Source organism: Labeo rohita, chromosome 16, assembly GCF_022985175.1.
Source record: "Labeo rohita strain BAU-BD-2019 chromosome 16, IGBB_LRoh.1.0, whole genome shotgun sequence".
In the NCBI taxonomy this organism is placed as follows: Eukaryota; Metazoa; Chordata; class Actinopteri; order Cypriniformes; family Cyprinidae; genus Labeo; species Labeo rohita.
Genome location: NC_066884.1, coordinates 23,390,117 through 23,418,039, shown reverse-complemented (window position 1 = coordinate 23,418,039; position 27,923 = coordinate 23,390,117). Strand labels below are relative to the sequence as shown.

The 27,923-nt window shown below is 34.6% G+C and overlaps 1 protein-coding gene across 2 annotated transcripts in view; it reads left to right on the top strand.

Annotated features, from left to right (window-relative positions):
* Nucleotides 1-982: 982 nt before the first annotated feature.
* prkcg (protein kinase C, gamma) overlaps nucleotides 983-27,923 on the top strand; it is a 39,876-nt gene continuing 12,935 nt past the window's right edge. The window contains exons 1-10 of one of the 2 annotated variants that reach the window (XM_051131855.1): nucleotides 983-1,505; nucleotides 3,720-3,991; nucleotides 8,424-8,455; nucleotides 12,101-12,183; nucleotides 15,093-15,204; nucleotides 17,431-17,559; nucleotides 18,459-18,615; nucleotides 18,728-18,929; nucleotides 21,664-21,846; nucleotides 26,848-27,021. In XM_051131855.1, the coding sequence (XP_050987812.1) occupies nucleotides 3,762-3,991; nucleotides 8,424-8,455; nucleotides 12,101-12,183; nucleotides 15,093-15,204; nucleotides 17,431-17,559; nucleotides 18,459-18,615; nucleotides 18,728-18,929; nucleotides 21,664-21,846; nucleotides 26,848-27,021 (1,302 nt within the window). In that variant the 5' untranslated portion in view covers nucleotides 983-1,505; nucleotides 3,720-3,761. Of the gene's footprint in view, nucleotides 1,676-3,635; nucleotides 3,992-8,423; nucleotides 8,456-12,100; nucleotides 12,184-15,092; nucleotides 15,205-17,430; nucleotides 17,560-18,458; nucleotides 18,616-18,727; nucleotides 18,930-21,663; nucleotides 21,847-26,847; nucleotides 27,022-27,923 lie in introns of both variants that reach the window. The other variant, XM_051131854.1, reaches the window with a different exon arrangement.

Sequence of the window (27,923 nt, the reverse complement as noted above, 5' to 3'; positions counted from 1 at the left end):
GGAGTCTATATCACATCATCTTGAGGATCATATTTCCATTATTGCAACATTCTTAATGCATCAGATTTCCTTCAATAGCTACAAATTTTGCTCCATAAATTCAGACATTCATCTTATATATTCAGACATTTATTCCATATATTCAGACTTTTATTCTATATATATTCTGACTTTCATTTTATATATTCAGACTTTCATTCCAAATATTCTGACTTGCATTCTATATATTCTGACTTTTATTCTATATATTCAGTTTCATTCCATATATACAGACTTTGATTCTATATATATATTCTGACTTTTATTCCATATATTCTGACTTTCATTCTATATATTCTGACTTTCATTCCATATATTCAGACATTCATTTTATATATTCATACTTTCCTTCCATATATTCAGACTTTCATTCCATATATTCAGACTTTCATTTCATATACTCAGATTTTCATTATATATATATATTCAGAGTTTTGTTCCATATACTCAAACTTCATACTATAAATATAATTATTTCCTGAACGGCATGCCATAATATATATATTATGTATATATATATATATATATATTTTTTTTTTTTTTTTTTTTTTTTTTTTGGATCAAATAAATGCAGCCTTGATGTGTATAAGAGAAAAAAAAACATTACGAGTCTTACTCATCCCAAATTTTTGAACGGCATTGTACATTTGTATATTATATCATTTTTGAGTGACATAAATGCAAACATTTTATATTAGCATTTATAATTATTTTCATTATTTTTTTTTTTTGTGAAATTGGCTTCCAGGGTCACATGCTCAGTTTGAATGAAGGTGACTTTTTTACCTGCATAAGGAGATTAACCACCATTACTTGCAGTTTAATGTTATATGTTTCTCTTTTCAGGAATGCTGAACTTCCTGCCTCATTCTTGTTGGTTCACTGGAGCTGTCGATCAAGCCTCTGAGTCCTTACGTATGAACAACATGGCTGCCAAGACACCCGTCTGTCGAAACACTTTTATAGATTGAGACTGGCAGTGTTACAGACCAAAGCTGATTATTGATCACTGATCAGATTTCTTTCAACCCTTTCTGTACTGGCTGACCGAGGATGAGCGAGCTGCTGGCCAACATCTCCCTCTCTTTCTCTCTCTCTCTGTCCTCTTTCCTCACCCTCCCATCATCTGTCTCTCTTTTTACTCTCTAGAGAGGGGTAACCCAGATTTCAAAAATGAATTGCTGCCTATTTCTCTTCATCTACTCCCTCCTTCTCTACTCTCTCTCTCCCTCTCTCTCTCTATCTCTCTCTGTCTCACTTCAGTTCATCCCCTCTTTCTGTTGGTAAAAACAGAATCAATCTTGGAAAGTGAAAATCGCCTCTTTTCCTCACCCCCTCTATACTCTCTGTTGGATAAAGGGATATACGGCCGTACACTCCTCCTTCTTCTGTCTTTCCTGGAAAGCTGCTGTATCATCCTTCCCTTCATTCTTTATTTCCTTTTTGGGCTTTGATTCTTTTTTCAGGTGCGTTTCCTCTTTTGTAGAGCTTCTGTTCGGTGAGGTTGTCTCTTTTTTTTTTTTTTTTTTACTTTTTTATGAGCCAGGGATTGATTGCATAGAATAACAAGTCTTGAAAGGAAGTGAGAGGTAGAGAGAGGGGAGGAAGAGGAGAAACCATACTGCCACATTTACAGGTATCTGTTGTTCTCTTTCTTTCTTTCTTTCTTTATAAATGTAGTCTGTGTCACTCGTTGGTGGATGTCCTAAATTCTTTGTATTTCCTCCCCTCAGTCTCCAGCTCTGTAGATCTGTTTTTTAATTAACGTGACGACCATTTGTTCAGTGTCGTTTCCTGTTTGATTTGATCCTGTGTCATCATTCATTTCAGCTTTTCTTGATGCTTTCTGTTTTATTAATGTGAGTCTGATCGATCCTAAAGCACACCACTTGACTGTCTGACTGACCTCAAATCAGCCAAAAAACAGCAATCATTCTATATCACAAATCTTCAGTTGTATACCTAGTTTATTGCTTTTGAAGAACATATATATATATATAATAATGTATAATATGTATAAACATTTATTGTTTTGTTTTTTTCATTTTATTTAGAATTCCACAATTGAACCCCTACTACACTGAAACTATAAAAAAAATACAAAAACATATACAAATTATATTATATTATATTATATTATATTATATTATATTATATTATATTATATTATATTATATTATATTTTATTTTTATAGTATACAGTAATCAACATTTAAAGTGGATCAAAAAAAAGTTCATCAAAGTTATTATATTTATTATAGATTTAATAAATTGTAGAAAAAAATAGTGTAGGGAGACAGTGATTTTGTTTTAATATTTCTAGTAATATTTTTAGTGATATTATAAAACCTAACACCAGTACTGTATAATAATAAGTTTGATGTATTTTATAATATATATATATATATATTTCATTTTAATTAGAGTCCCACAATACTGAAACTATAAAAAGACAAAAACAATATAAAAAAATGATATTATATTATATTATATTATATTATATTATATTATATTATATTATATTATATTATATTATATTAATAAATTGTATAAAGAACAATGTAAGGAGACAGTGATTTCAAAATATTTTTATATAGCAGTATTATTTTAGTGACATTATAAAATCCAACACAAGTACTGTATTATATATATATATATATATATATACACACACACACACACTGTGAAAAAAAACAACTTTAAAAAAGTTGTTTCAACTTAAAAAAGTAAGTGTTCATGCTGCCTTAAACTGTTAAGTTTACTCAACTCAAATGTCCATGTTTTCATATAGTAGAACTTAACATTTCATGTTGACTAAACTTAAAATTTTAAGGCAGCACGTACACTTACTTTAAGATGAAACAACTTTTTTTGTTGTTTTTTATACTATATATAAACTTTTTTTTCATTTTAATTAGAATTCCACAATTGAACCCTACTATACTGAAACTATAAAATGACAAAAACCATATAAAAAAAACATAAAATTATATTATATTATATTATATTATTGTATAAAGAACAATGTAGAGAGACAGTGTTTTTAAAATATTTTTATATATTTCTAATATTATTTTAGTGATATCACAAAATATAACATAAGTACTGTATAATAATAAGTTTAACATATATAAACATTTATTGTTTTTTTATTATTTAATTAAAATTCCACAATACTGAGACTATAAAATCACAAAAACAATATAAACAATTTGATATTATATTATGGATTTAATAAATTGTATTAAAAACAATGTAGGGAGACAATGAGCTTGCAGAAAATGTGGACAAGCAGGTGGTGGGAATCTGGTTGACATGGAGAATGTAGGGTGTGTGTGTGTGTGTGTGTGTGTGTGTGTTTGAAGTAGGGCAGAAGGTACACTAATCGCTATGCGTTTTGAAGTCCCAGTGGAAGTTTCTCTTAGAGTGTGTATTAACCTCTATTTCACTCTCTGTTTCTCACCCTCCCTTTCCTCCTCCTGGGAATCTCTTCCTTTCATTTCCTCAACATCACAAACCGAACTGCCATCACATCCTATTGAATTCCTTCCTTTACGTTCCACGTAACCCCTTACGATTGATCTGTGGTTTACCAGACGTTTGTTTTCTCCCAGACGTTTATAAATCCTCTCGTTGGTCTTTAACCCCTCGCTTGCATAACCCGTCCATCCTTCTCCCAGTCTTCTTCTCGGTGTCTTGTTCTCTCCAACCCAACCGGTAGCATGTCTACCCCGGTCTCTCCGTCTCCATCTCTGTCTCCCCTGGCCCTGTCCTCCCCATCTCCCTCCTCCTCCCCGCTCCCCTCTCCTCTTTCTCCTCCCCCCAGGCTGCCGGTCTTCCAGAGGAAGGGAGCTCTCAAGCACAAGAGGGTCATTGAAGTGAAGGACCACCAGTTCACAGCCCGATTCTTCAAGCAGCCTACTTTCTGCAGCCACTGCACTGACTTCATCTGGTACTTCACACTTTTATCACTGCTGGCCACATCTATAACTCCTAACATTATTACGCTGTAAACCCATACTTTTACCTTAACCTTTACACTGGACTGCATTTATGTATTGATTTAGTCCTAAAATCTTACTGCCCAAATTGTGATTCATATCATAACTCACTCTCAATAATGTTCTGGCCTTGTCATGTACTTTGTAGTTTATACTGAATTGTTATATTCTGTAGCTTCTTCAAATACAGTTAGCCATTACACTACATCATTATTTTCTATTTAAAAGACCACATTTTTTGAGCAAGCGTTGAGCATCTATTTTTAAATAATTTTTTACTTATTTTCCTTAAAAAAAATTTGTACTACACTACTGTTCAAAAGTTTTGGTTCAGTAAAATGTTTAAAACAGAGTGGCTATTTACACTAACTCTGCCCACCAACATGTGAATGGGCTAGTCAACATTACAAAAGTGGTAAAGTGTGCAGCGGAGACGTTTTGACACAAATGTCACGAGTTTGAATCCTTTTGCTGAACTCTTTCTTCTCCCTTTTCACATCACATATCAGATTTAATGATATGTGAAAAGGCATTGAATTTCAATAAAATGAAGGAAATAATCAAAAAGTGGAAAATAAAGTGCCTAACGGGTGTTTATCGGTTAGGGGTAGGAGTAGGTGTAGGGAAGACTTTGCTGTCCCAGTATGGTGGCATCCATTTATTATTTTAATAAAAACAATAATTTACACTCAATACATTATTATTGCATGCTGTTTTATAATGATGTGCAAATATCTGCCACTTGCACCAAGTAGTATAAATAGCATCTAACTAATATTACTGCAAAGAAAATACTGCTATTTTTATATAGTGTAACTAGAATATGCACTTAGTGTAAATTGCATATCGCTAAGGGAAAAAATGCTGTTTTCACTTAGTGTAAATAGCATCTATCGCTAGGAAAATATGCTATTTTTCAATTAGTTTAAATAAAATCTATTGCTACTTGCACTCATGTTAATGAAATATTATTCACATTTCAAATAGCTGTTTTCAAATGTGGTATGTTTTTAATTTGTGTATAATTTATTCCTGTGATGGTACAACTGAATAGTCTTCAGTGTCACACGTTCCTTTAGAAATCATTCTGATATGCTGATTTAGTGCTCAAGAATCATTTCCTATTAAGTGTTGAAAAAAAGCTGTGCTACATAATATTTTTGTGGAAAATGTTTTTTTTTTTTTTTTTTTTTTTTTTTTTTCAGCATTCCTTGATAAATAGAATTTTTTTTTTGTAACGTCCATCACTTTACTGCCACTTTTGATCAATGTGATTTATCAATGCTAGACCATAGACCATACATTTAGATCTAAATAAAACTATAAAAGGAGTAGTTCACTTCCAGAACAAAAATTTAGAGATAATGTACTAACCCCATTATCATCCAAGATGTTCATGTCTTTCTTTCTTCAGTCGTAACAATTTTTTTTTTTTTTTTTTTTTTTTTTTGAGCAAAGCATTTCAGGAATTATCTCCATATAATGGACTTCTATGGTGCCCACGAGTTTGAACGTCCAAAATGCAGTTTAAATGCAGATTCAAACAATCCCAGATGAGGAAGAAGGGTCTTATCTAGCAAAACGATCAGTCATTTCCTAAAAAATAAAAATGTATATAATTTTTTAACCTTAATTTGTTGTCTTGTCTAGCTTTGCGTGTACTGTGCATTTGTTCAATACAGTTAGGGTAGGCTGAAAAATTTCTATCTCATTTTCTCCTCCAACTTCAAAATCACTGCAGAAGTATCGAACCAGTGTTTGCAAAGTGAAAGTGGCAAGAAGGTCAAATGCCCTTTACAAAAAAGGTAAAACAGCGATGTAGGGCGTTTTTGAAGTTGAAGGAGAAAACGAGATGGGAGTTTTTCAACCTACCCTAACTGTATTGACCCAGATTACACAGACTACGCATGCGCATGGCAGAGCTAGACAAGACAAGCATTTGAGGTTAAAAAGTATAGAATGACCGTTAGATAAGACCCTTCTTATTCGGCTGGGATTGTTTAGAGCCCTTTGAAGCGGCATTTAAAATGCATTTTTAGAAGTTCAAACTCGTGGGCACCATAGAAGTCCATTATATGGAGAGAAATCCTGAAATGTTTTCCTCAAAAAACATAATTTTCTTACGACTGAAGAAAGAAAGACATGAACATCTTGGATGACATCAGAGTGAGTATATTAACTATAAATTTTTGCTCTGGAAGTGAGCTACTCCTTTAAAGGATTTGTTCACTTTCAGAATAAAAATTTTCTTGATACTCACCCCCATGTCATCCAAGATGTTCATGTATTCCTTTCTTCAGTTGAAAAGAAATTAAGGTTTTTGAAGAAAACATTCCAAGATTTTTCTCCATATAGTGGACTTCAAAGGGAGCCAATGGGTTAAAGGTCGAAATTGCAGTTTCAATGCTGCTACAAAGGGCTCTACACAATCCCAGTCGATGAATAAGGGTCTAGCAAAACAATCGGTCATTTTTTAAAAAAAAAATGTTATATACTTTTTAACCATAAATGCTTGTCTTGCTCTGACTTCACAAACGACATAATCACGTTGGAAAGGTCACATGTGTTTACAAAGCAAACACGCAAAGAAAATCAAACGCCCTTTGCAAAAAAATGTAAAACAACGATATTGACGATTTTGAAAATGGAGGAGAAAATGAGATGGAGTTTTTCACCTTACACTATCTGTTAGAATAGACGAATAACTAACCGCATGTGACCTTTCCAACTTGATTACGTAATGCGTGAATTTGTAGACGTGCATCGCAGGGCTAGTGCAAGATGAGCATTTGTGGTTAAAAAGTATATAAATTTGTATTTTCTTTAGAAAATGACTGATTGTTTCGCTAGATAAGACCCTTATTTCTCAGCTGGGATCGTGTAGAGCACTTTTGAAGCTGCACTGAAACTGCAAAATGGACTTTCAACCCACTGATCCTCATTGAAGTCCACTATATGGAGAAAAATCCTGGAATGTTTTCCTCAAAAACTTTAATTTCTTGTCAACTGAAGAAAGAAAGACATGAACATGAGGGTGAGTAAATTATCAGGAAATTTTTATTCTGGAAGTGAACTAATCCTTTACTCAGGTTTATGCTTCCAATTACATTGCTATTAACATGCTATTGTTAATTGTGTGAAGAAGTTAATTCCTATATAAATATTTATATAGTTTTACTGGAAAACAAGGCAGAAGAACTCAGTTGACATTTACAATGAGTACACTTTCGTTGACATACACAGAGAGGGCAGAAGAACACTGTCCCACACTTGTGTTACATGACCACGCTTGTTCTCAGTTTCCTCCATGCCTCATAAAACTCATGCCCTGAGGGGCCTCTTAAATTATGCAGTCCTCTCTGTTTGAGCTGCCATTTAACCACAAGCTCCACAGAACCCAGAACCCGCATAGAACTGCGGCCGACCATATGGCCCATGCGTTACCCGCTTATAGACCTCATGTTCATTAGTAAAACTCAAATAGCTTCTGATAGATGCATCTGTTTCTCATTCTGTCCCTTCATTTCAATTCATCAAAGTTTTATTGCTACGTCTATTGGAGTGCAGCATTTCCAAAGTATTGTAAAGTACATTCGTATGTTGTTTTAGCATCATGATTTTCACAAACTCAAAGTACTACTATATGACAGTGTTTTGACTACCAATAAATCTTTTAAGTAGATATTTAAAAAAATAATTTTTTGTGCTGCACTACCATTCAGAGGGTTTTGTATATTTTGAGTATATTTTTAATACAGTATTTTGTTTCGTAGGGTGAATTCAGGTCAATTCAACCATTTTTTGACATTGAGATGTCTGTGTGACTGCAGCCAGATTTACCTAAACTAACCCTACAGTAGATAAATCACTGCTGAATCCTATTAACTTGAATCCTCTTTTCCCATCTCTCTGCCTCTTTGCCCTTGTCCTGTCTCAACCTATATTTCTGAGTATATGTTGATGTTGATGGTTCATACCTCTCAAACCGAATCGACTGGTCTGAAGGACGCTCTTAAAGAGCCATATATACACTCAGATGCATTTCAGAGCAGATCATGCCCAAAGTGTTGGGTGTCAAAGTATCTTATTTTAGCACTTGAGGGATTTATGCTAAGTTGTGTTTTGCATAGCAAAGATATCAGGAGCAGAGCAACCTGTTATTATGGTGAACTGAAGAGCACTTAAATTGCCCGTCGGATGAGTATTTCTTGAAATTACCTTATCTGTCAGGGCCTCAGCAGCTTATGTCTTATGTTTGCCCTCTTTGCTCATACACATACGCTACACTACAGCTCTCTATGATCTCCTCTTTTCTAAAAATCTATGCAATTATACACAATATAATTAGACGGCATGATGTGAGTTGTTGTTTATGTTTTACAGGGGAATTGGAAAGCAAGGATTCCAGTGTCAAGGTAATCACTTTCAATGTATTTATTCACACTCCACAGACAAGTGCAGAAAACACAAAATAACTGATTCTGTCTGGAACTTCTTATCTTTTCTGTTTATAAAATAAGTAATGTTAGTTATTATGCAACTAGATGTTTAATATTTAAGGAGGGCCAAATTTAAAGTGTAGGCCTCTTTCATTGAAATTTAATCTGAATATTGGGGGAATACATGTCCCACTCAGTGTCTATAGTGGTTATGGCCCTGAAAGAGATTTGCTGAAGCAATTCATCTTTGACGATAGGTGAGCTGAGACAGCAAAGTCTGAGCAAAGCCATTTTTTGACCCAAGTTCAAGTCCCAGCTTGTGGTCCTTTCTGATCTCGTTCCCCTCTCTCTATCTCTCTCACTTCTTCACTTTTTGTCCGCTGTCTGTACTGTCCTGTATTAAAAAAGTCAAAAACGTAGTTATAAACTTAAAGTCAATTCACCCTTTCTATAAGCATGTTACTGATCTTATTGTAAACGATTCATCCATGCGTATTTATTTATTTATTTTACATTTATTACTTCATTATTTTTCATTAAAATATTACTATTTAGCCATTTTAAACTCCAACTCTTTCTTATAATTAGCTGCAAGCCCATTCCAATATACCTCCATCCAATTAATAACCAATGTATTGAAAATGGTAAACTGGTTTGAATTACGCAAATGGTATGAATTTAAAAAAAAAAAAAAAAAAAAAGTGTACAAGTGCCTAAGAAACATACACAGCATCATTAATTAAGAGGAGATCCCTGTTAACTGCATACACATCTGACTTTGCGTCAGGTGGTTCTTTGCCTTCATGTCCTGCATTTAAAATCTTTTAATGCACAGCAAGCCGTTGATTATCCCATTTATTCCATTGTCATTTGCCAAGCTATAGACAAGTTAAAACTAGCATTGCTCTTTGCAGCGCAATATTTGACCAAATGGGTAAAAATGACAGTTATTTCTGTCAGTTACGGCAGGTTTTGCTCTAGCATTCTGCCTGCCTCAAATCACATTTATTTCAGTGAATTATAGCATTTATTTCAATTAATTATCGATCGAGAGAGAAAGAGAGAAAGAGAGAGATGACAGTTGAGTGTGCGTTACCTACGTGTTGTGTCTGCCTGTCTTTTTCTACCAACAATTAAATACTTCAAAATAAAGCAATAAGCCCCAAGAAGCCATGGTTTACAGTGAATTTATAACAGCTAAGGAACGACGTTGTTAGGAACGACGCAAAGCAGGCCCCCATAGTTGTTATAAATTTGCTGTAAACCATGGCTTTACGGGGCTTATTGCTTTTATAAAATGGTTATTTTATGAACGTAGTGGTGATTAAACTGATTTGGAACTACCTGTGCATTAAACGGTTTTAATGCACAGGTATTCTAGTAATCCAGTATTCAAACAGACCATGGAATAACACCATATAATGCATATTAATATATATTTAAAAGCGCAGCACTGCTTTGTTTAACCGGTAACAGGCAAATATAAGTACAATCACAGGTATTTATTGCAGAAACCATGAACGAGTATAAAAGCAGTGTCAAAAGTCATGTTGCATTCCGAGTCTTCTGAAGCCATATAATATCTTTATGCGATAAAGAGAGTAAGACATAAGGATTTAATCGCTAAAAATGACCTTACTGCGTTATTTTAGCGCTCACATCTCATTCATCAAAAAAGATACTCCCGAACATTAGCATGATGCAGTCGGCCATGAGACACACAAGAGCCAATGGCATTTCACAACCAAGGCTGACGTAACGCTTCTTCGGGCAGGCAGCATTTTATTAATTTATTTAAGCACAAACAGACTGAGCTTTACAGCAGACAGTGACGGATCATGTCTGTTCCTCTCACAAATCAATCATTTTGCCTCAGAAGACTTGGAATATTAATACTTTTTGATTAAGTTATGACTATAGCTGTATTTGCCTGTTATATCTTGTGCTTTATTGACAAATGGAAGGTTTAGGGGCAGGGGTTGGGTTACGTGCTCGTAAATGTGTAAATAATGAAATATTGCAACTTGCAACTGTTTACACTGAAAAATCACATCCCAACATATATGCAATAATGGCAATATTAATACCCAATATATAATTTAATAATGATGATAAAATTCCCAGTGCCTTTTGCGTCAGCATTATGACACCAGGGGATTCTTATTTAAAGCAATGAAGGACCCTGCACTGTTTCAGTTTTGTTCAGATGTTTTATGTATAATATCACAAAGTTAAGGTCAGACTATTCTGTTTTTGCTTAAAATGTTGTAATTATACAATCTAATTTAAATCAAAAACTCCTCATGTTATATGTAGCATGTTTCTTTGGATCATGGTTAAGATGATTAATATAAAGTAATATAAATTAATATAATATATTAATATAAAGATCAGATTTACTAACAGCTTGCACCACACCCTGCTAACTACAGTCAGGATTTACTGAAGACAGTGAAACATTAGAAATGAAAAGGTGTGCACAGAGTTATTTTTCGGCTGACCTGATTGCATATTCATTTGTAGGAGTTTCCCTTTCAGAAGCAAAATTTATAGGAGGAGAGTATTTAAATAAATCATGCAGAGTGATTTACTGAGGTTTGCGTTAGTCCAAAGAAGCATGTCTTAACACATTTTGCACCGATGTGATTATCATCATCTCTTTACGACCCTATGCTAAATTGCGCTGCTCTTGGTAGACTGCGTTGGTCATTATGGAAATAAACTGGCTGTGTCTGTAGGCCTATTCTTTAATTTGAGGATTGTCAGTAGACCATCTGCAGAATTTTACACTCTCATTGTTTTTATGGAATTGCATTTTCGCTCTAATTTGCCCTGCTTAATAAGTCTTGCCCGTAATGTTTCTGATTAAATTCTGAAAAATTATCTGTTCATTATTAATGAATTAATTTATCTTGTACACTCTAAAAAATTCCTTGCTTAAAAACAACCCAACGCTGGGTGAGATATGGACAAACCCAGCGACTGGGTTGTTTTGAACTCAGTTATTTATTTAACTCAACTATTGTTTAAAATGGCTTTATGGCTGGCTTAAAATGAACCCAAAATTGGTTATAAATTATAAATCAGACACATAATTAGAGGCATCAGCGCTTAGAAAACCACTAGCAACAACAGACATGATAATCAAAACCAAACAGATGTTTTTTGGCAAAGTATTTGAGGTACAGCTCTGTTCTGGAAAAGGGGGCGGGGAGCAGCAGCTCATTTGCATTTAAAGAGACACGCATGAAAACAGTGTTTCTGCTTCCACTCAAAATAGGCATTTTCAAAATGATATAATAATGATCTCTGGGGTATTTTGAGTTGAAATTTCTCTGACACATTCTGGGGACACCTGAGACTTACATTTTGTAAAAAGGGGCATAATAGGACCCCTTTAAATAAAACTACCCAGAAGGTTGGGTTAAACATTTAAAGTCAAAATAATCCAATTTTGATTTTTACGTATTCTAAACCCAGCATTTCTATTGTATAATAAGCTCCTATAAGCCATTAGCAGATGAAATATAGTTTGCTACCATTTAACATAATAAATCTTGATGTGCATGACTTGTATATGACAGAATTACTTGACTGGATATGGTATGTGTTTTTTTTTAGTCTGCAGTTTTGTGGTGCACAAACGCTGTCATGAGTTTGTCACTTTTACCTGTCCCGGAGCCATCACTGCTCCCAAAGCAGAGGTATGTACTCTTGTACTCTGTGTACTGTGTGTGTTGTCCTTATTTGTACAGTATATCATCCTTTTGCCATTTAGCACTATTATTTCTTTTCCTGTCATTATTTTTGCTTGATCATCATATAACTCTTCTTTCCTGATATTCCGCTATGATCACCGCAGTTCATCTTTTATTCCACTGTATCATCCATACCCCATCTGTCTCTTGCCTCTTCATTTTCACATTTTTGCATGGCAAGCCATTTATTTTTTGGCTGAGTAAGCCAATATGGAAGTAGGTCTCACCGTCACACTCATCTTTTCCTTTTCTTGACGAGGCTTTTATTGCTCTCTCTTGCATACCTTCTTTAAAAGGGGAGGCTTTAAAGGAAAAAAGAATATCAATTTTCTCTCTTGCTCTCTCTTATTCATGCTACGGCATGATAAAACGTGCAGGGGATGTGATATGATGGTGTTACACTGCTACTCACACTCACATAGTGCAGAGTGAGTGTTAGAATATGTGTGAATCTGAGAGAAGCAAGGAAGAGGCTTTATTGTAACACTCTTCCATTGTTCCAAATCCTAGTTAGCAGCCTACGTAGGCAGCTCTTTTCATCAAAGGCATCATGGGCCACATCCAAAGGCTGACAACTTAATTTTGCTGCCTAGAAAAAAATGTTCTTTTGACACCACATCTTTTGTGAGGATTGCATTCCCAGAATGCATTGCAACAATGATTATGAAGGAGTGAGATACAGTGGTATGTGAAAATTTGGGAACCCCTTGTAGAATGAAAATCTGAATAATTTTAACAAAATAAGAGAGATCATACAAAATGCATGTTATTTTCTATTTAGTACTGTCCAGAGTAAGATATTTTACATAAAAGATGTTTTATGAAGAAGTTTTTTTTTTATAAAGAAAACTTTTTAGAAGGACTTTTCTTAAGAACAGGTCTCAGTTTAACTGTTCAGAACAAACAAGGGACTTATGAACAACCATCACAAAACACAAAACCCAGGACAGTACTAAATAAAAAATAACATACATTTTGTATGATCTCTTTTATTTTGTTAAAACTATTCACATTTTTACTGATTCTACAACGGGTTCCCAAACATTTGCATGCCACTGTAAATGTTAAATTGTAAACCTACTGTATATTTCATTAAGTACAAAAAAGCACTGATAAAAAATAGTGCAGCATAATTAAAAATGGATTATTTTATCCAGTATCTGTGTTTGTGCTTCTAATATATAATATATAATATAATATAATAAATATTAATGTACTAAATACAAAAAAAAATACATTTTATTTATTTATTTATTTATTTATTTATTCATTCCTTCATTCCAGTTCATTTGAAATTACATAAAAGGCAGACTTTGAAATAAAATTGTGTTAAATTTATTATATTATATTATATTATATTATATTATATTATATTATATTATATTATTATATTATATTATATTATATTATGTTATATTACATTCTTCAAAATAATTCAAATTCCTAAATTATTAGAATAACTATATAAATGTTGCTTATAAACCTATATTTCGCTCAACACCAAAAATATTGATGGAAAATAGTTCAGCATAATTGAAAATGGATTATTTTACCCACTATCTGTGTTTGTGCTATAATATAATGTAATATAATATAATATAATACAAAATAAAAAGAAATATAGATAAATTAATAAATAAATAAAACCCCTAAATAAAGTAATGTTTTTTGGTGTGGTTTTATTTATGTATTTGACTTGCAAATAAAATTGTGTTAAATATTATATTATATTATATTATATTATATTACATTATATTATATTATATTATATTATATTATATTATATTATATTATATTATATCATATGGATGATTCAACAAAATTTTTAAAAAATAGTTCAGTATTAAAAAACGTGATTTTTTAAAAATAAAACGTATGTATTTTATGCTTCAATTATTAGAATATCGCACTGTTAGCTTAGCAACATGCTAATGTGAAACACTATGGAAATGAATAGGAATTAAGTGTGTTATGCAGTGTTTTTGTGACACATGGCATGTAAAGCTTTCCAGATCAGTCACTTGTTAAGAGCTGTCTTAAATAGCAGCTGCCTATGTAGGCAGCAAGGCAACATACTAGGTTTTTGAACAGAGCTGCGGTCTTTATTTCACCCTGTCTCTTTCAGGAGCATAGCTGCAACTTTGTATGAGATTTTTTTCCTAAGCCGCTAAATAAAATGGTTGTAAAATGAGGAACGGGAGGAGTGCTTGCGTGCGGCTGTGCATGTGCGACTAGGCCGTAAGGAAGGCAAGACAATGATGCCTGTGTGAAAAGCAGATGAGGCAGACTGACAGAGAGGATGAGAAGTGGAGAGGAAGATTGTCAGAGGATGAAGAAAAGGAGCAGGCAGCATGCAGAGAGTGAGAATGAGGGGGAGAGAGAAAAACCAGAGTGGGGTGGAGGGGGTTTAGGCATTTAGGAGGATTCAGTTTTCACAGCTGAGCTGAACTCATATATTCATCCACCATTCATCCTCAAAATAGCCCTAGCTAATTGGCTCCCAGTGAAAAAGTCACTTCAAAATGAAGCCTTTCCTCTGGACCTTTAAAGAGAGAGAGAGTGAGAGAACCAGAGGGAAAGCAGAGTATCTGTGTTTGTTTGTGCATATGCTTGCTGTGTCTGTGCATAAAGATTGTCCTATTTATAGAGCAAAGAACAGTATGAGAGGGTTTCTTATCAGACACATCATTTAAATCTCTTTTTCTTTCTCCCACGGCCAACCCGTTTTTTGAGAACTGGGTGTGCATGGCGCCCCACTGTGTTAAATATGAAATGGCATCAAAGTGCTTTTGCCAGCGGACTAAACAATTAAATAATTAAAGGACTACAATGTTTTTCTCTGTCCCTCTCTCCAGGATCTCAAGAGCAAACACAAGTTTAAAGTACATACATACTCCAGTCCCACGTTCTGTGATCACTGCGGGTCTCTGCTTTACGGCCTCATACATCAGGGCATGAAATGTGCCAGTGAGTCTTTTCACAGTATATAAATACCCAAATGAAGATACACTGCGAACGTACAACATAGTAGTTACAGTATGGTACAGTATGGTATAGTGTATACTTTATTGTTTCTCATACTTATAATAATATAATACACTACTAGTCAAAAGTTTTTGAACTGTGAAGATTTCTAATGTTTTTTTAAAGAAGCCAAGTCTGCGTTTATTTGATCAAAGGACAGCAAAAACAGTTACATTTTGATATATTTTTACTATTTAAAATAACGGTTTCGTATTTGAATATTTTTTCATATGTAATTTATTCCTGTGATTTCAGCTGAATTTTTAGCATCATTACTCCAGTCACATGATCCTTCAGAAATCATTCTAATATTCAGATTTACTGCTCAAAAAACATTATTATTATTATTATTATTATTATTATTATTATTATTAATTATTATGTTGAAAACAGCTGAGTAGAGTTCTTTCAGGTTTCTTTGATGAATAGAAAGTTCAGAAGTACAGCATTTATCTGAAATATAAATCCTTTGTAACATTATAAATATCTTTATCAACACTTTTGATCAATTTAAAGCATCCTTGCTAAATAAAAGTGTTAATTTCTGTCATTTCTTCTATTCATCGAAGAAACATTAAAAAAATTACTCAGCTGTTATGTTATATATGTTAAACATTGATAAAAAAAATAATAATAATATGTGTTAATATATGTATGCATATAATAATAAGTGTTTCTTGAACAGCAAATCATATTAGAATTATTTCTGAAGGATCATGTGACACTGAAGTCTGGAGTATTGATGCTGAAAATTTAGATTTGATCACAGGAATAAAACATATTTCACAATATTACTGCTTTTGTTGTATTTTGCTGTGAGTAGAAGAAAATTCTTAAAAAAAATTAATTAAATTAAAAATCTTATTGTTCAAAAACGTTTGACTGGTATAATGTAATATAATATAATATAATATAATATAATACTAAAATTCTGCAAATATTTTGACTGTTCAGTTTTGATTAAGTAAAGAGCAGAATTTCAAATAAGATAATGTTGTTGAATGTTTTTCATTGTATGACCGTATATTATAATATATTATATTATAGATTTACAGCATAACCCTGCCGGCTGTGGAATGATATACAAATGATTGTAAATTTGAATATTTATTGATTTTAAATTTCTGTTACTTGAAATATTGTTACAATAACATTCATTAAATTGTCTGTGGAAGTCTCTTGCTCAAATATAATATGGTGAAGAACAACATTTGTATAGTTTAAATAACAGTTTTTATAACATCTTCACTCTGTTTAAGTTTCTATTGTATCAATTCAAAATTAGCATAGCTCAATCATCAAGATCGCTGTTATTAATTTAACACAATTTCAAGTAACTCAATTATTTGAGTGATGTTTTTCAGGCTTTTTAATAGATATCTCATACTGTAAATTAGACTGAATTAATTCCCTTTAACTCTCATTTAATCCATGCTATAACAACCATGTCATCTAATATAATTTGCATGACATGATACACTTTCAGAAAATAATAATGCAGGCAGTGGCAGCTGACAGCACTTGCTGTTTCAGCATGTTGTCTTGTAAGTCACAATGTACTGCAATGGCTGTTAACACTGTTTAAATTAGATTTAAAGGTTTACAGTATTAGGCAGACTGCTGTTCATAATTGTTGCTTTTGCACTAGCAGGAGACTTTAAACGGATAGCTCACCCAAAAATGAAAATCCTGTCATCATTTATTCACCTTCAAGTCTTTTAACCCTGTATAAGTTTGTCTTCGGTCGAACACAAAAGAAGATATTTAGAGAAAAAAATACAGCCATATACTTCAAAATATCGTCATAAAAAAGACATTCATACAGGTTTGGAACGACATGAGGGTCAACTACACTCTTAAAAATAAAGGTGCTTTAAAAGGTTCTTCAAGCGATGCCATTTTGGTTTCACAAAGAACCATTCAGTCAAAAGTTCTTTAAAGAACCATCTCTTTCTTACCTTTTTATAATCTGAACCTTCTTTCACCACAGATGTTAAAGGTTCGTTATGGAACCATTTAGACAAAAAGGGTTTTTCTATGGCATCATGAAGCACCTTTATTTTTCACAGTGTATCCCTTTAAGTACATTATATGTCTTTTTTTCCTCACACTCTTTCTCTCTCTTTTATTTTTGTGGTATTTGTGTGTTTGTGTATCTGTGTGAGAGAGGTTGTGACATGAATGTACACAAGCGCTGTGAGAACAGCGTCCCTAGCCTGTGTGGACAAGACCACACTGAGAAAAGAGGACGGATTCGCCTGACCGTGCGTGGAGAGAAAGAAGACATATATGTCACAGGTGAACACAACTGTAACTTAAAGACATAGTTCACCCAAAGATGAAAATTCTGGTAACTCAAGGTAATTACCCTTTAAAAACCTGTAAGACCGTTCATCTTCGGAACACAAATTAAGAAATTTTTGATGAAATCCGAGAGCTTTCTGACCCTGCACAGACAGCAATGCAACTGACACGTTCAAGGCCCAGAAAGGTAGTAAGGACATTGTTAAAACAGTCCATGTGACATCAGTGCTTCAACTGTAATGTTATGAAGCTACGAGAATACTATTTGTGCGCAAAGAAAATGAAAATAACTACTTATTCAATAAAATTCCTGCCCTTGTTTTATATCCTCTTCGTGGAAAGTGCTAAGTAATGTTTATTAAGATTACCCTTTTTACACCCTAGTGAAGAATCACTCCTTTGCTCACAGAGAGAATTTGCTGTTTAAGGAAGCACACTGGAGATGCATTATGAGCTGCATGGCCCAGCTCAACTTTCCTCTAGCAGAGGGAAATGTGTGCATATAGCATCATCAGTACATGAGGAAAAGGCTAATTATACACACACAATCTACTGTATTACAATGCATTAGCTGCACTGTGTCAACTTAACTAAGCCTGTGGCTCTTAGATCATCGCCACCATAGAGAGACTAATGAGTAGTGAGAAGACTACTAATGCTCTACAGAGAATGTGAGCATTTAAAATGCACCGCTGTTCTTTTAAAGGCAACCAGCGGCATGTCATTCTGACAGGTCAATTTAACAATACAGCTGAAAACACATTCACTGTACAAAGCATAGCAGCACAACCACAGAGATATTCACTTTGTTCTACTGCATTCATGCAATGTAATTCAATACTGGTATGTATGAACACACATAATTAATTCTCCATGTGTAATGTATGTTTTAGTGCATGAAGCTCGTAATCTGATACCCATGGACCCTAATGGCCTGTCGGACCCTTATGTGAAGCTCAAACTCATTCCTGATCCAAAGAGCCAGAGCAAACAGAAAACCAAAACCATCCGTTCTACACTCAACCCTATCTGGAACGAGAGCTTCACCTTGTGAGTCTATTTGTTTTTGTATGCACGTATGATGCAGAAGTTGCTGTGCTATTGTGAAGGTTTTCTGAGTGGATGATAGGTCATCTATCTCTGTCCTTTTGTCTATGTGTAGTTCAGTGCGCGGGAGGCAGTGGGACAGGCGTTTGTCTGTAGAGGTGTGGGACTGGGACCGGACCTCACGGAATGACTTCATGGGTGCTCTGTCGTTCGGCGTTAGTGAGATATTCAGACGCTCAGTCAGCGGCTGGTTCAAACTACTCAACCAGGATGAGGGAGAGTATTACAACATCCCTGTTCCTGACCCAGACCTGCAGGTAATCTCATATCATGTGCACTTTTATTGTTATTATTCCTATTTGTAATAATTCCTGTTGACCATTTGTATAGAAATTCATTTCCGTCATTGAATAAAAAATAAAAGATATAAACTCGCAATTCTGAGAAACTAAGTCACATTTCAGACTTTCTTTCTGTCTCACAATAAAAAAACTTTTATATCTAGTCTTTTTTTTTCAGAATTGTGAGTTTACGCACAATTGGTAGTTATTAAGTCAGAATTATAAGATATAAACTCGTAATTTTTAAAACATATCAGTCTTTTTTCCCCTCAGAATTGGACTTAATGACTCACAATTGCGAGTTTATATCTCAGTTCTGAGGGAAAAAAAACTTCTATCTAAAAAAAGATTAAAAAAAAAAAGTCAGAATTGCGAGATACAAACTTGCATTTCTGAGAAAGTCAGAATTTAGCTATTTATTTTGGAATTTATTTCTCACAATTACGAATTCTGCTATTCTTATTTTATAATTCACAATTCTGACTTCATAACTCACAATTCCAAGTTTATCATGCAATTCTGTGATACAAACTCGTATTTGCAAAAAAAAAGTCAGAATTGTGCAATTTATCCTGCAATTCTGACTTTATTTCTTGCAATTGCAAGTTTAAATTCTGCTATCTTACTTTGTAACTCATAATTGCAGGTTTATATCACGCAATTCTGAGAAAAAAATCAGAATTTTGAGACATAAACACAACTGCAAGATATAAACTCTTATTTGTATTATTTATCGCAACTCTGAGTTTAAGTCTCGCTATTCTTACTTTATAACTCACAATTGTGAGTTTATATCACGCAGTTTCAAGAAAAGAGTCTGAATTGCGAGATATAAACTCGCAATTGAGAGAAAAGTCAGAATTGTGAGATACAATCTTACAATTGCAAGAAAGTAAGAATTACACAACTTACCTTGCAATTCTGCCTTTATTTCTCGCAATTGTGAGTTTATATCATGCAATTTTTAGAAAAAGTCAGAATTGCAAGGAAAAAAGTCAGAATTATTCATAATTCTTACTTTCTTGGAATTGCAAGGTACAATCTCGCAATTGCAAGAAAGTAAGAATTACGAAACTTTGCTATTCTGACTATATTTCTTGCAATTGCGAGTTTAAATCCCGATATTCTTACTTTGTAACTCACAATTTATATCACGCACTTCTGAGAAAAAGTTGTGAGAAACAAACTAACTAGAAAGTTAGAATTATGCAATTTATCTTGCAATGCTGACTTTATTTCTCACAATTGCAACTTTAAATCCCACTATTCTTACCCGCAATTCTGAGTTTATCGTGCAATTTGGGAAAAAAAAAAAGTCAGAATTGCGAGTTTGTATTACGCAATTCTACAAAAAACCTGAATTGCGAGAAAAAGTCAGAATTGTGTGAACTCGCAATTACCTTGCTCTGTTTTTTATTCAGTAGTGGAAGCGTGTTTCCGTACATGGATAATTCGACCAGATTTACTCATTTTTAAACAAAGGTTGATTATTTCATTTTTGGTAACATTCTTGGTAATACCTTTGTGTGTGTGGTCCTGGTATTCTCTAAATGCCCCCCCTTAAGTAATATCAGTAAATTTTGACCTTGTGGGAACATTTTTTGGTTCCCATGAGGAAAGCAGTTTATAAATCATACAGAGTTATCTTTTTTGAACATCTACAAATGCAGAAAGTTTTGTGTGATGGGTAGGGTTAGGGTAAGGGGATAGAAAATACAGTTTGTATAGTATAAAAACCATTATGTCTATAGAATGTCACCATAAAACATGAAAACCAATGTGCATGTGTGCGTGTGTAATCAGTGTTCTGACCAGCTATACAGCTACTTTTTAAACAAACATTTTAAACATAATAACATTCTATATATTAACACTAGTTAGAACAATTACTAAAATGAAATAATTAATTTATTAATGTTAATTTCTACAATGCACTAATACATCTTTAATATTTTGAGTTTTTTAAACTAACAATAGTTATTGTATTATTAACTGAGATGAATTAATAACAATAGCATATTTGTTAATTAACATCAACCTTGATCCAGCCAGTAGATACTGAAAGTCTAAGTTTTTGATATTCTATATCGCTCGGAGGTACAGTACATTACAATATAGAAGAATACATCTGTCACTACTTCTGTGAATTTCAACAAATTTAAACTTAGTGTCTTCATGTTACACTTTTTTTTTTTTTTTACCTAACATAAAAACTAGCCTACAACTTTGCAGTGCCATTAATAAGTTCTGGGGAAAACAGAAAAGTTGTTGGCTCAGATCTTCAAGTGACTATCCATAAAGCATCATCACTGTGCCCTTGAGCAAAGCACTTTACTCCATTTTGCTCCAGGGGAGATTATCCCTGTAATAGATGTACTGTAAGTCACTTTAGATAAAAGTGTCAACATGCAATATTCAGCCAAGAGAGTGCTGTAGAAGCCTAAGGCCATCTCAGATCCACAAATAAACACATCCAGCGAAAATCAAATGTTCCTTTTGACACCACACAGTCACAAACAGCCACATCTACAAATTCTGTAAATGTCATCTCAATCTGACAACATTCTCAAGCCTTCTTCAGTGAGCACCATAATTGTGTCATTTTCCTAACACATCCACAGGAGGGCAGTGTAGTTCTTTAATGAAACAAACTATTCTTGTGTTCTGTCTCTGTCTCTCTCTCATCCCGTCTTTCTGCTAATTTCTGAAGGTACCAGATGCTGCTCTCACGCCCTCTGTTCCTCCTTCTCCTGTTACCGTGACGACGCCTGTTCCTACTGTGACCCCGCCTGCTCTGAGTCCGACTCCCACTGTACTGCACACAGGCAAAGGCCGAGTTGGGCTGCACGATTTCAACTTCCTCATGGTTCTGGGCAAAGGGAGCTTTGGCAAGGTGATTGAAAATTGACAAACTTTTTCATACACCTATACACATATAGTGGGATCCAGACAGCCAAAATGAAAATGTGACTCAAAATCCAATTTAATCTTGGAAAAACACAGTTTCAGTATTTTCTGATGTAAAATGAACAGTGCATGCTGTCACTAAAGCAAATAAACACTCCATTTCTCAATTCAGCTATTCAACTAACATTTGGACCCTGCTGTATGTGTAATAAATCGTTGTATTTCTCCTCCTGGTTGTCAATAGAACAGAAATCTTTAAAGGAAACTTTCTAGACTCAGACTCAGACAGCACTCCCACAGTCCACCCACTCCGTTCACTGACTGTCTGATGCATATTGAACACCAAAATGGCAAGCGCTGACTGTGATCAACAAGTTTCAGTCTGTTTGGCTGGCTTTACTCAGCTTCCAAGAGTAAAGGCACCATTTTTTTGAATTAGTCTGTCAGTAGACAAATTATGTTTACAAGGTAATGAGTTGATACACTGCTTGCTTTGAAAGACAAAATAATGAGTCTGGCAGCTTAGAGACATCAAATCTATGACAAATATATAGATTAGTCTCATTTAAGTTTAAACTAGTTTAATTACAGTGCAGTATATGTGCTTAGATTTTTTTTTACACTGATTAGTTTATCTTAAAGGGATAGTTCACCTAAAAATGAAAATTGTGTCATTAATTACTCACCCGCATGACGTTTCAAACAGCTTAGACGTTCGTTCATCTTCGGAACACAAAATCTGATATTTTTGATGAAATCCAAGAGGTTTCTACCTCAGCAATGCAACTGACACATTTAAGGCCCTGAAAGGTAGTAAGGACCAGTGATGGGAATAACGGTGTTATAAATAATCAGTGTTACTAACGGAATTACTTTTGTCAGTAACGAGTAAATAAACAAATTACTGTTTCCCCCGTTACAGCGCTGTTACCCTTACTGACCATAAAATGCGGTGTTACTAGGGATGGGTGATATCTTATCGTTTGCGATATACCATTAAAAAAAAATTCCCCACGATAAGAATAAGTCTTCCCGATATAATAACAATAAAATCTACAGTAGCATGTGTGCTACACAGTTTTGCGTGTGTATGGGCCTGTTTACAACAAAGATATCATTTATTGACATGCTTTTTCTCTAAATTAACTTCATAACATAGTGGAGTGTTTTGAAATAACCTTTTGCGATCAGACGTGGCTTTATATCACAGAATGAGGTCAATTAGTATTGCATTATAAACAGTGTTGGGCAAAGTTACTTTTAATGCATTACAATATATAGTTACTCCCTAAAAAAGTAACTAATTACGTTACTTAGTTACTTTTTATGGAAAGTAATGCGTTACTTTACTTTTGCGTTACTTTTTGAATCTGGGCAGGGCTTTCTTGTTTGTTTTTAATATAAAAAGCTCTATTTTTGGCAAATATAAAAGCCTTTTCACACCAAAAGCCTCAGGCTTTGAGAAAAGTACATTCACGTCTATGCAGTAGACCACAGAAGAAAAAATATGAACTCTTCAGCGATAAAAAAAAATGTCGGCAGCAAAGACATCAGTTAATAAAATGGTATTAAATGCATAAAGGATATTTGTATTATTAAACATATTTAATTATTGCAGGTTTGCGTCATATTCTGAGTTGAATTTCTTAGTTTTTATTCATTTTGAGGAATACTGAATCAGTTTTTTTGTGAGTGAGATGAATTAATGCACATTCACATTTATTCTAGAACTAACATCTTCCTCCCGATTTCTCTCAACATGGGGACAGGAGAGCTTTTAATCAATAAATAGGGGGAAAGTAACTGGCGTTACTTATTTGAAAAAAAGTCAGATATTTTCTTGTCAATTAAAAAGTGATGCATTACTTTACTGGTTACTTGGAAAAAGTAATATTACTATGTAACTTGCATTACTTGTAATGCGTTACCCCCAACACTGATTATAAATATACTTTATCCTTATAAAAATACCCAAGATTGCTTGAAGAACACAGACAAACCATATATTGCAGCAATCGTATGTTTATTGTCAAGTTTGCTCAGTTAAAATTTCTCTGCCTGCGTTTTATTCAGCTACAGTGATAACTGGATTAGTGATTTCCTGGATTGCTTCTGCTATTAAGCATATGTGGAGTTTCTGTGCAAGGGCGCCCTCTGGCTTCAAGTGAATTGGACAGTCATTATGTTGTACGTGTGTACTCAGTTATGCTATATTTTGGGTAAAAATAGGAAAGATAATACTTTTCTCTAAAGAAACAGGATTCCCTGAATTATCGTCATTGATATTGCTATTGCGATAATGCCAGAAATTATCGTGATACATTTTTAAGCCCTTATCGCCTATCCCTAGGTGTTACTATAATTGAGCTTCCTGAAGCAGTTTTTATCTGAGTAGGCTCTCTCTTAGCCGTAGGACCTGCCTAGCTGCACATCGCGTTCCATTGCATTGCGTTCTTCTTCTGAGGTAATTTCTGGCTTATTTGTCTCAGTGCATCTTCTTCCAGAAACGTAAAGTAGCCAAGATGGACTTGATGAATATTCACGTTTGCTCATGCCGCATGTCTCACATGGATGTTTAAAATTTGAAAAGCGGAGCCACTCGTGGGCAGGATTACATTAGAAATAAGTTTAGATGGGAAAAACTAGAGCTTGCGTTGGTATCATACGGATTACTTTATCAGAGAATATTTGTTTTCGACGTGACTTCATTTAAAGTAGACATTTTTCAAGCTTTCTATACTTATCTTTATCATGTCTATGAGGCAGGTATTCACTGAGATTCAGGTTGTTTTATTTACGTGTCTGTAAAGAGAGGTGACAGAGACCAAGACGGCAGAGAGCACACCCTGTTAATTTTCTTTACAAAAGCACATTGTTTTGTTGTTATTATGACTATACACAAATAAAAGTAGACTTTGCAGTTTCAAACAATATAATGTGATATTTAGCCATTGGAAGATGTCTCTCACATTGTCCCACAGCAACATTAAAATAGTGTAGATTGATGTACAATGTTTGATTCATTTAACATATTTAATATTGGGGGCATCCAAGTTATTTGACATATGTGACATATTGAACTTTTTTTTTTTAAAGTAACACAATAGTTACTTTCCCTGATAATTAGTTACTTTTATAATGATGTAACTCAGTTACTATTTGTGAGAAGTAACTAGTAACTATAACTAATTATATTTTTAAAGTAACATGTCCAACACTGGTAAGGGCATTGTTAAAATGATCCGTGTGACATCTGTGGTTCAACCGTATTATGAAGCTATTAGAATACTTTTAGTGTGCAAAGAAAACAAAAATAATAACTTTATTCAGCAATTTCTCTTCTTTCGTGTCAACAAGGCCTTGAACGTGATAGTTACGTTGCTGTCTATGCAGGGTCAGAAAGCTCTCAGATTTCATTAAAAATATCTTAATTTGTCTTCTGAAGATGAACAAAGGTCTAATGGGTTTGGAACGACATGAGGGTGGGTAATTAATGACAGAATTTTCATTTTGGTGTGAACTATCCTTTTAATAAATGTCTCACATTCAAACTCAACCAGTTAATGACCTGGACTGGACAAAGCGAATACTATGAATTTAAGCACACTACTGGGCTCACATACTGTTATTTATTTATTTACTTAATTATTTTTGTCCACAAGGTGGCAACACTGGCCCAGATTGTTGTTTCACAAAGAAATGTCAGAGTCTACAAACTACTGGAGACCATAACAACAATAGATGGCCATGTTTTGAGGGCCGTTAAGAGATAAGTATACTTTCGTCAAAGTATACTTTGGCCTTCAGCCTAAGTAGGTGGGTTTGGGACAAAACAGGCTGCAAGGCAAACCAGATTTTTATGCCACAAGTCAGGCTACATGAGACTGCACTCACCCATTGACAAACACGTCTACTTCCATGTTCCCTGTAGATGCAATAAGGAGTGCAAAGGGTACAATGTCCTTGGAACTGAATTAGGCCCTTGTCTCATTCGTTCCTGGGCTGCTGCTGCTAATTCAGGCAGAAGGGGAAACGCTAAAGCTTTGGTCCCAGCTGCAAGAGGAGGAGGCTGATTTCCCTATCTAAAATTTGCAGCTGTGGCTCTGCCTCACTTCCTCTAGGAGGCAGAAGCTCTGACTCGAGGCCCGGTGAGATGCAGACCTCATTCACCTTAAAGTACCTGGAGGTGTGAAGGCACACGGTCATTTGTGTGTCCGGCCAATCCTGTTATGTGATAAATAAGGTAGAATTTGTGATTCATGTAAGAAACGTAGCGAATGCCTAGTTTTGGTCAAACAAAGCTGTGATTTTCGGTCTGTGCTGAACAGAATCTAAATTCTGTTGTCGTGTGTCAGCGCTGAGCACACAAGCGAAGGACTCTGAGCTGTTTGATCCCTGAGGAAGAATGACATGAGTGTGTGTGTGCATTTTGCACTCTCTTGTTTAAACGTGTGGAGGAATGTTTGTTGCCTTTGTGGTTGTGCTCATGTACAGTATATAAAAGTAGATGCTGTGTGTGCATGAGTATATCTGGTGTGCATACACATGTGCACACACTTGTGTGTGTGTGTGTGTGTCCTCACAAGATATTTGGTTATATAAGAGGCCAGGGTTATACTCAGTAGACAGCACATCCTCCAGGGCGTAGAACCGTGCTAAAGAAAGGATAGAAACGAGGGAAGAGATTAAAGAGAAGAGCAGAGGAGAGAGACCTGGGACTCAGAGATAGAAAAATGACACAAAAGAGACACGAAGAGAACAGGATCACACAAGTAAATGAAAGAATTTCTGTTCATTTTTTCCTCTTTGTTTGATTTGAGGTAATGTTCCCATATGCATGTTGAACTCACTTTGAATTATATTTTCTGCTCTCGCTTTGTGTTTGCCCAGTCGAGTCGCTGCTGTAGGAATGTGAGCAGAAGATGATGAACTCTTAATTATTAATGTTCAAGAAGTGTTAGCGCAAGGTTTCCTTGTCATCCCGCAGGTCCTGTTGGCAGAGGAGAGGGGCAGCGAGCGCTTGTTTGCGGTGAAGGTGTTGAAGAAAGACGTGCTGTTTCAGGATGAGGATACGGAGAGCGCCATGGTGGAGAGAAGAGTGCTGGGCCTTGTGGGGCGACCTCACTTCCTGACCTCTCTCTACTGCGCCTTTCAAACCGAGGTCTGTGTGTTCATCGATGTGTGTGAGAGCGTGTAAATGGTTAATGATTAAAAAGAGAGTGGGAGCCTGGGGACGAGGTTTATACATGCATATTCACATTTGTAAATTATGAAATATATATGGGCTGAAATGTCATTCAGGCCCTTAGTGGTAGAACAGATGCGCTTTTCACCTTCAGGGCGATTTTTAAAGCACTTCTTTGACCTTGCACAGCTGGAACATGAGTATTGACATTTTGTAGGGTCCTTCATGTCCATATGTGGTCTGCCGGGGCAGAAACAGACTGTTTTTTTAAGTATGAACGCAGTAATTTTTTGTTTTTGTTGTGTTGGTTAATAGTATGCTGACACCTAGTGGCATGGATGCAGCATCACGCTGAAGTTTTGAGGGACTGATGCCCTTCTGCAGGTGATAGTGTCCCATTTTGGGGAGTAACTAGTTATATGTAAAGTAGTTATGTAATTTAATTACAAAAATAAATGTAACTGTAATCTGTTTCAGTTACTAAGAAAAAAGGTGTAATTAAAGGAGAAGTCCACTTCCAAAACAAAGATTCACATATAATGTACACACCCCTTGTCATCCAAGATGTTTTATGTCTTTCTCTCTTCAGTTGTAAAGAAATTGTTTTTTGAGGAAAACATTTCAGCATTTTTCTCCATATAATGAACTGATACGGTGCCCTGATTTTGAACTTCCAAAATGCAGTTTAAATGCAGCTTCAAACGATCCCAAATGCAGTTGTAAACAATCCCAGCCAAGAAAGGTCTTATCTAGCGAAACGATTGGTTATTTTCATAAAAATAATACAATTTATATACTTTTTACAACCGCATTTGGGATCGTTTGAAGCTGCATTTAAACTGCATTTTGGAAGTTCAAAATCAGGGCACCATATCAGT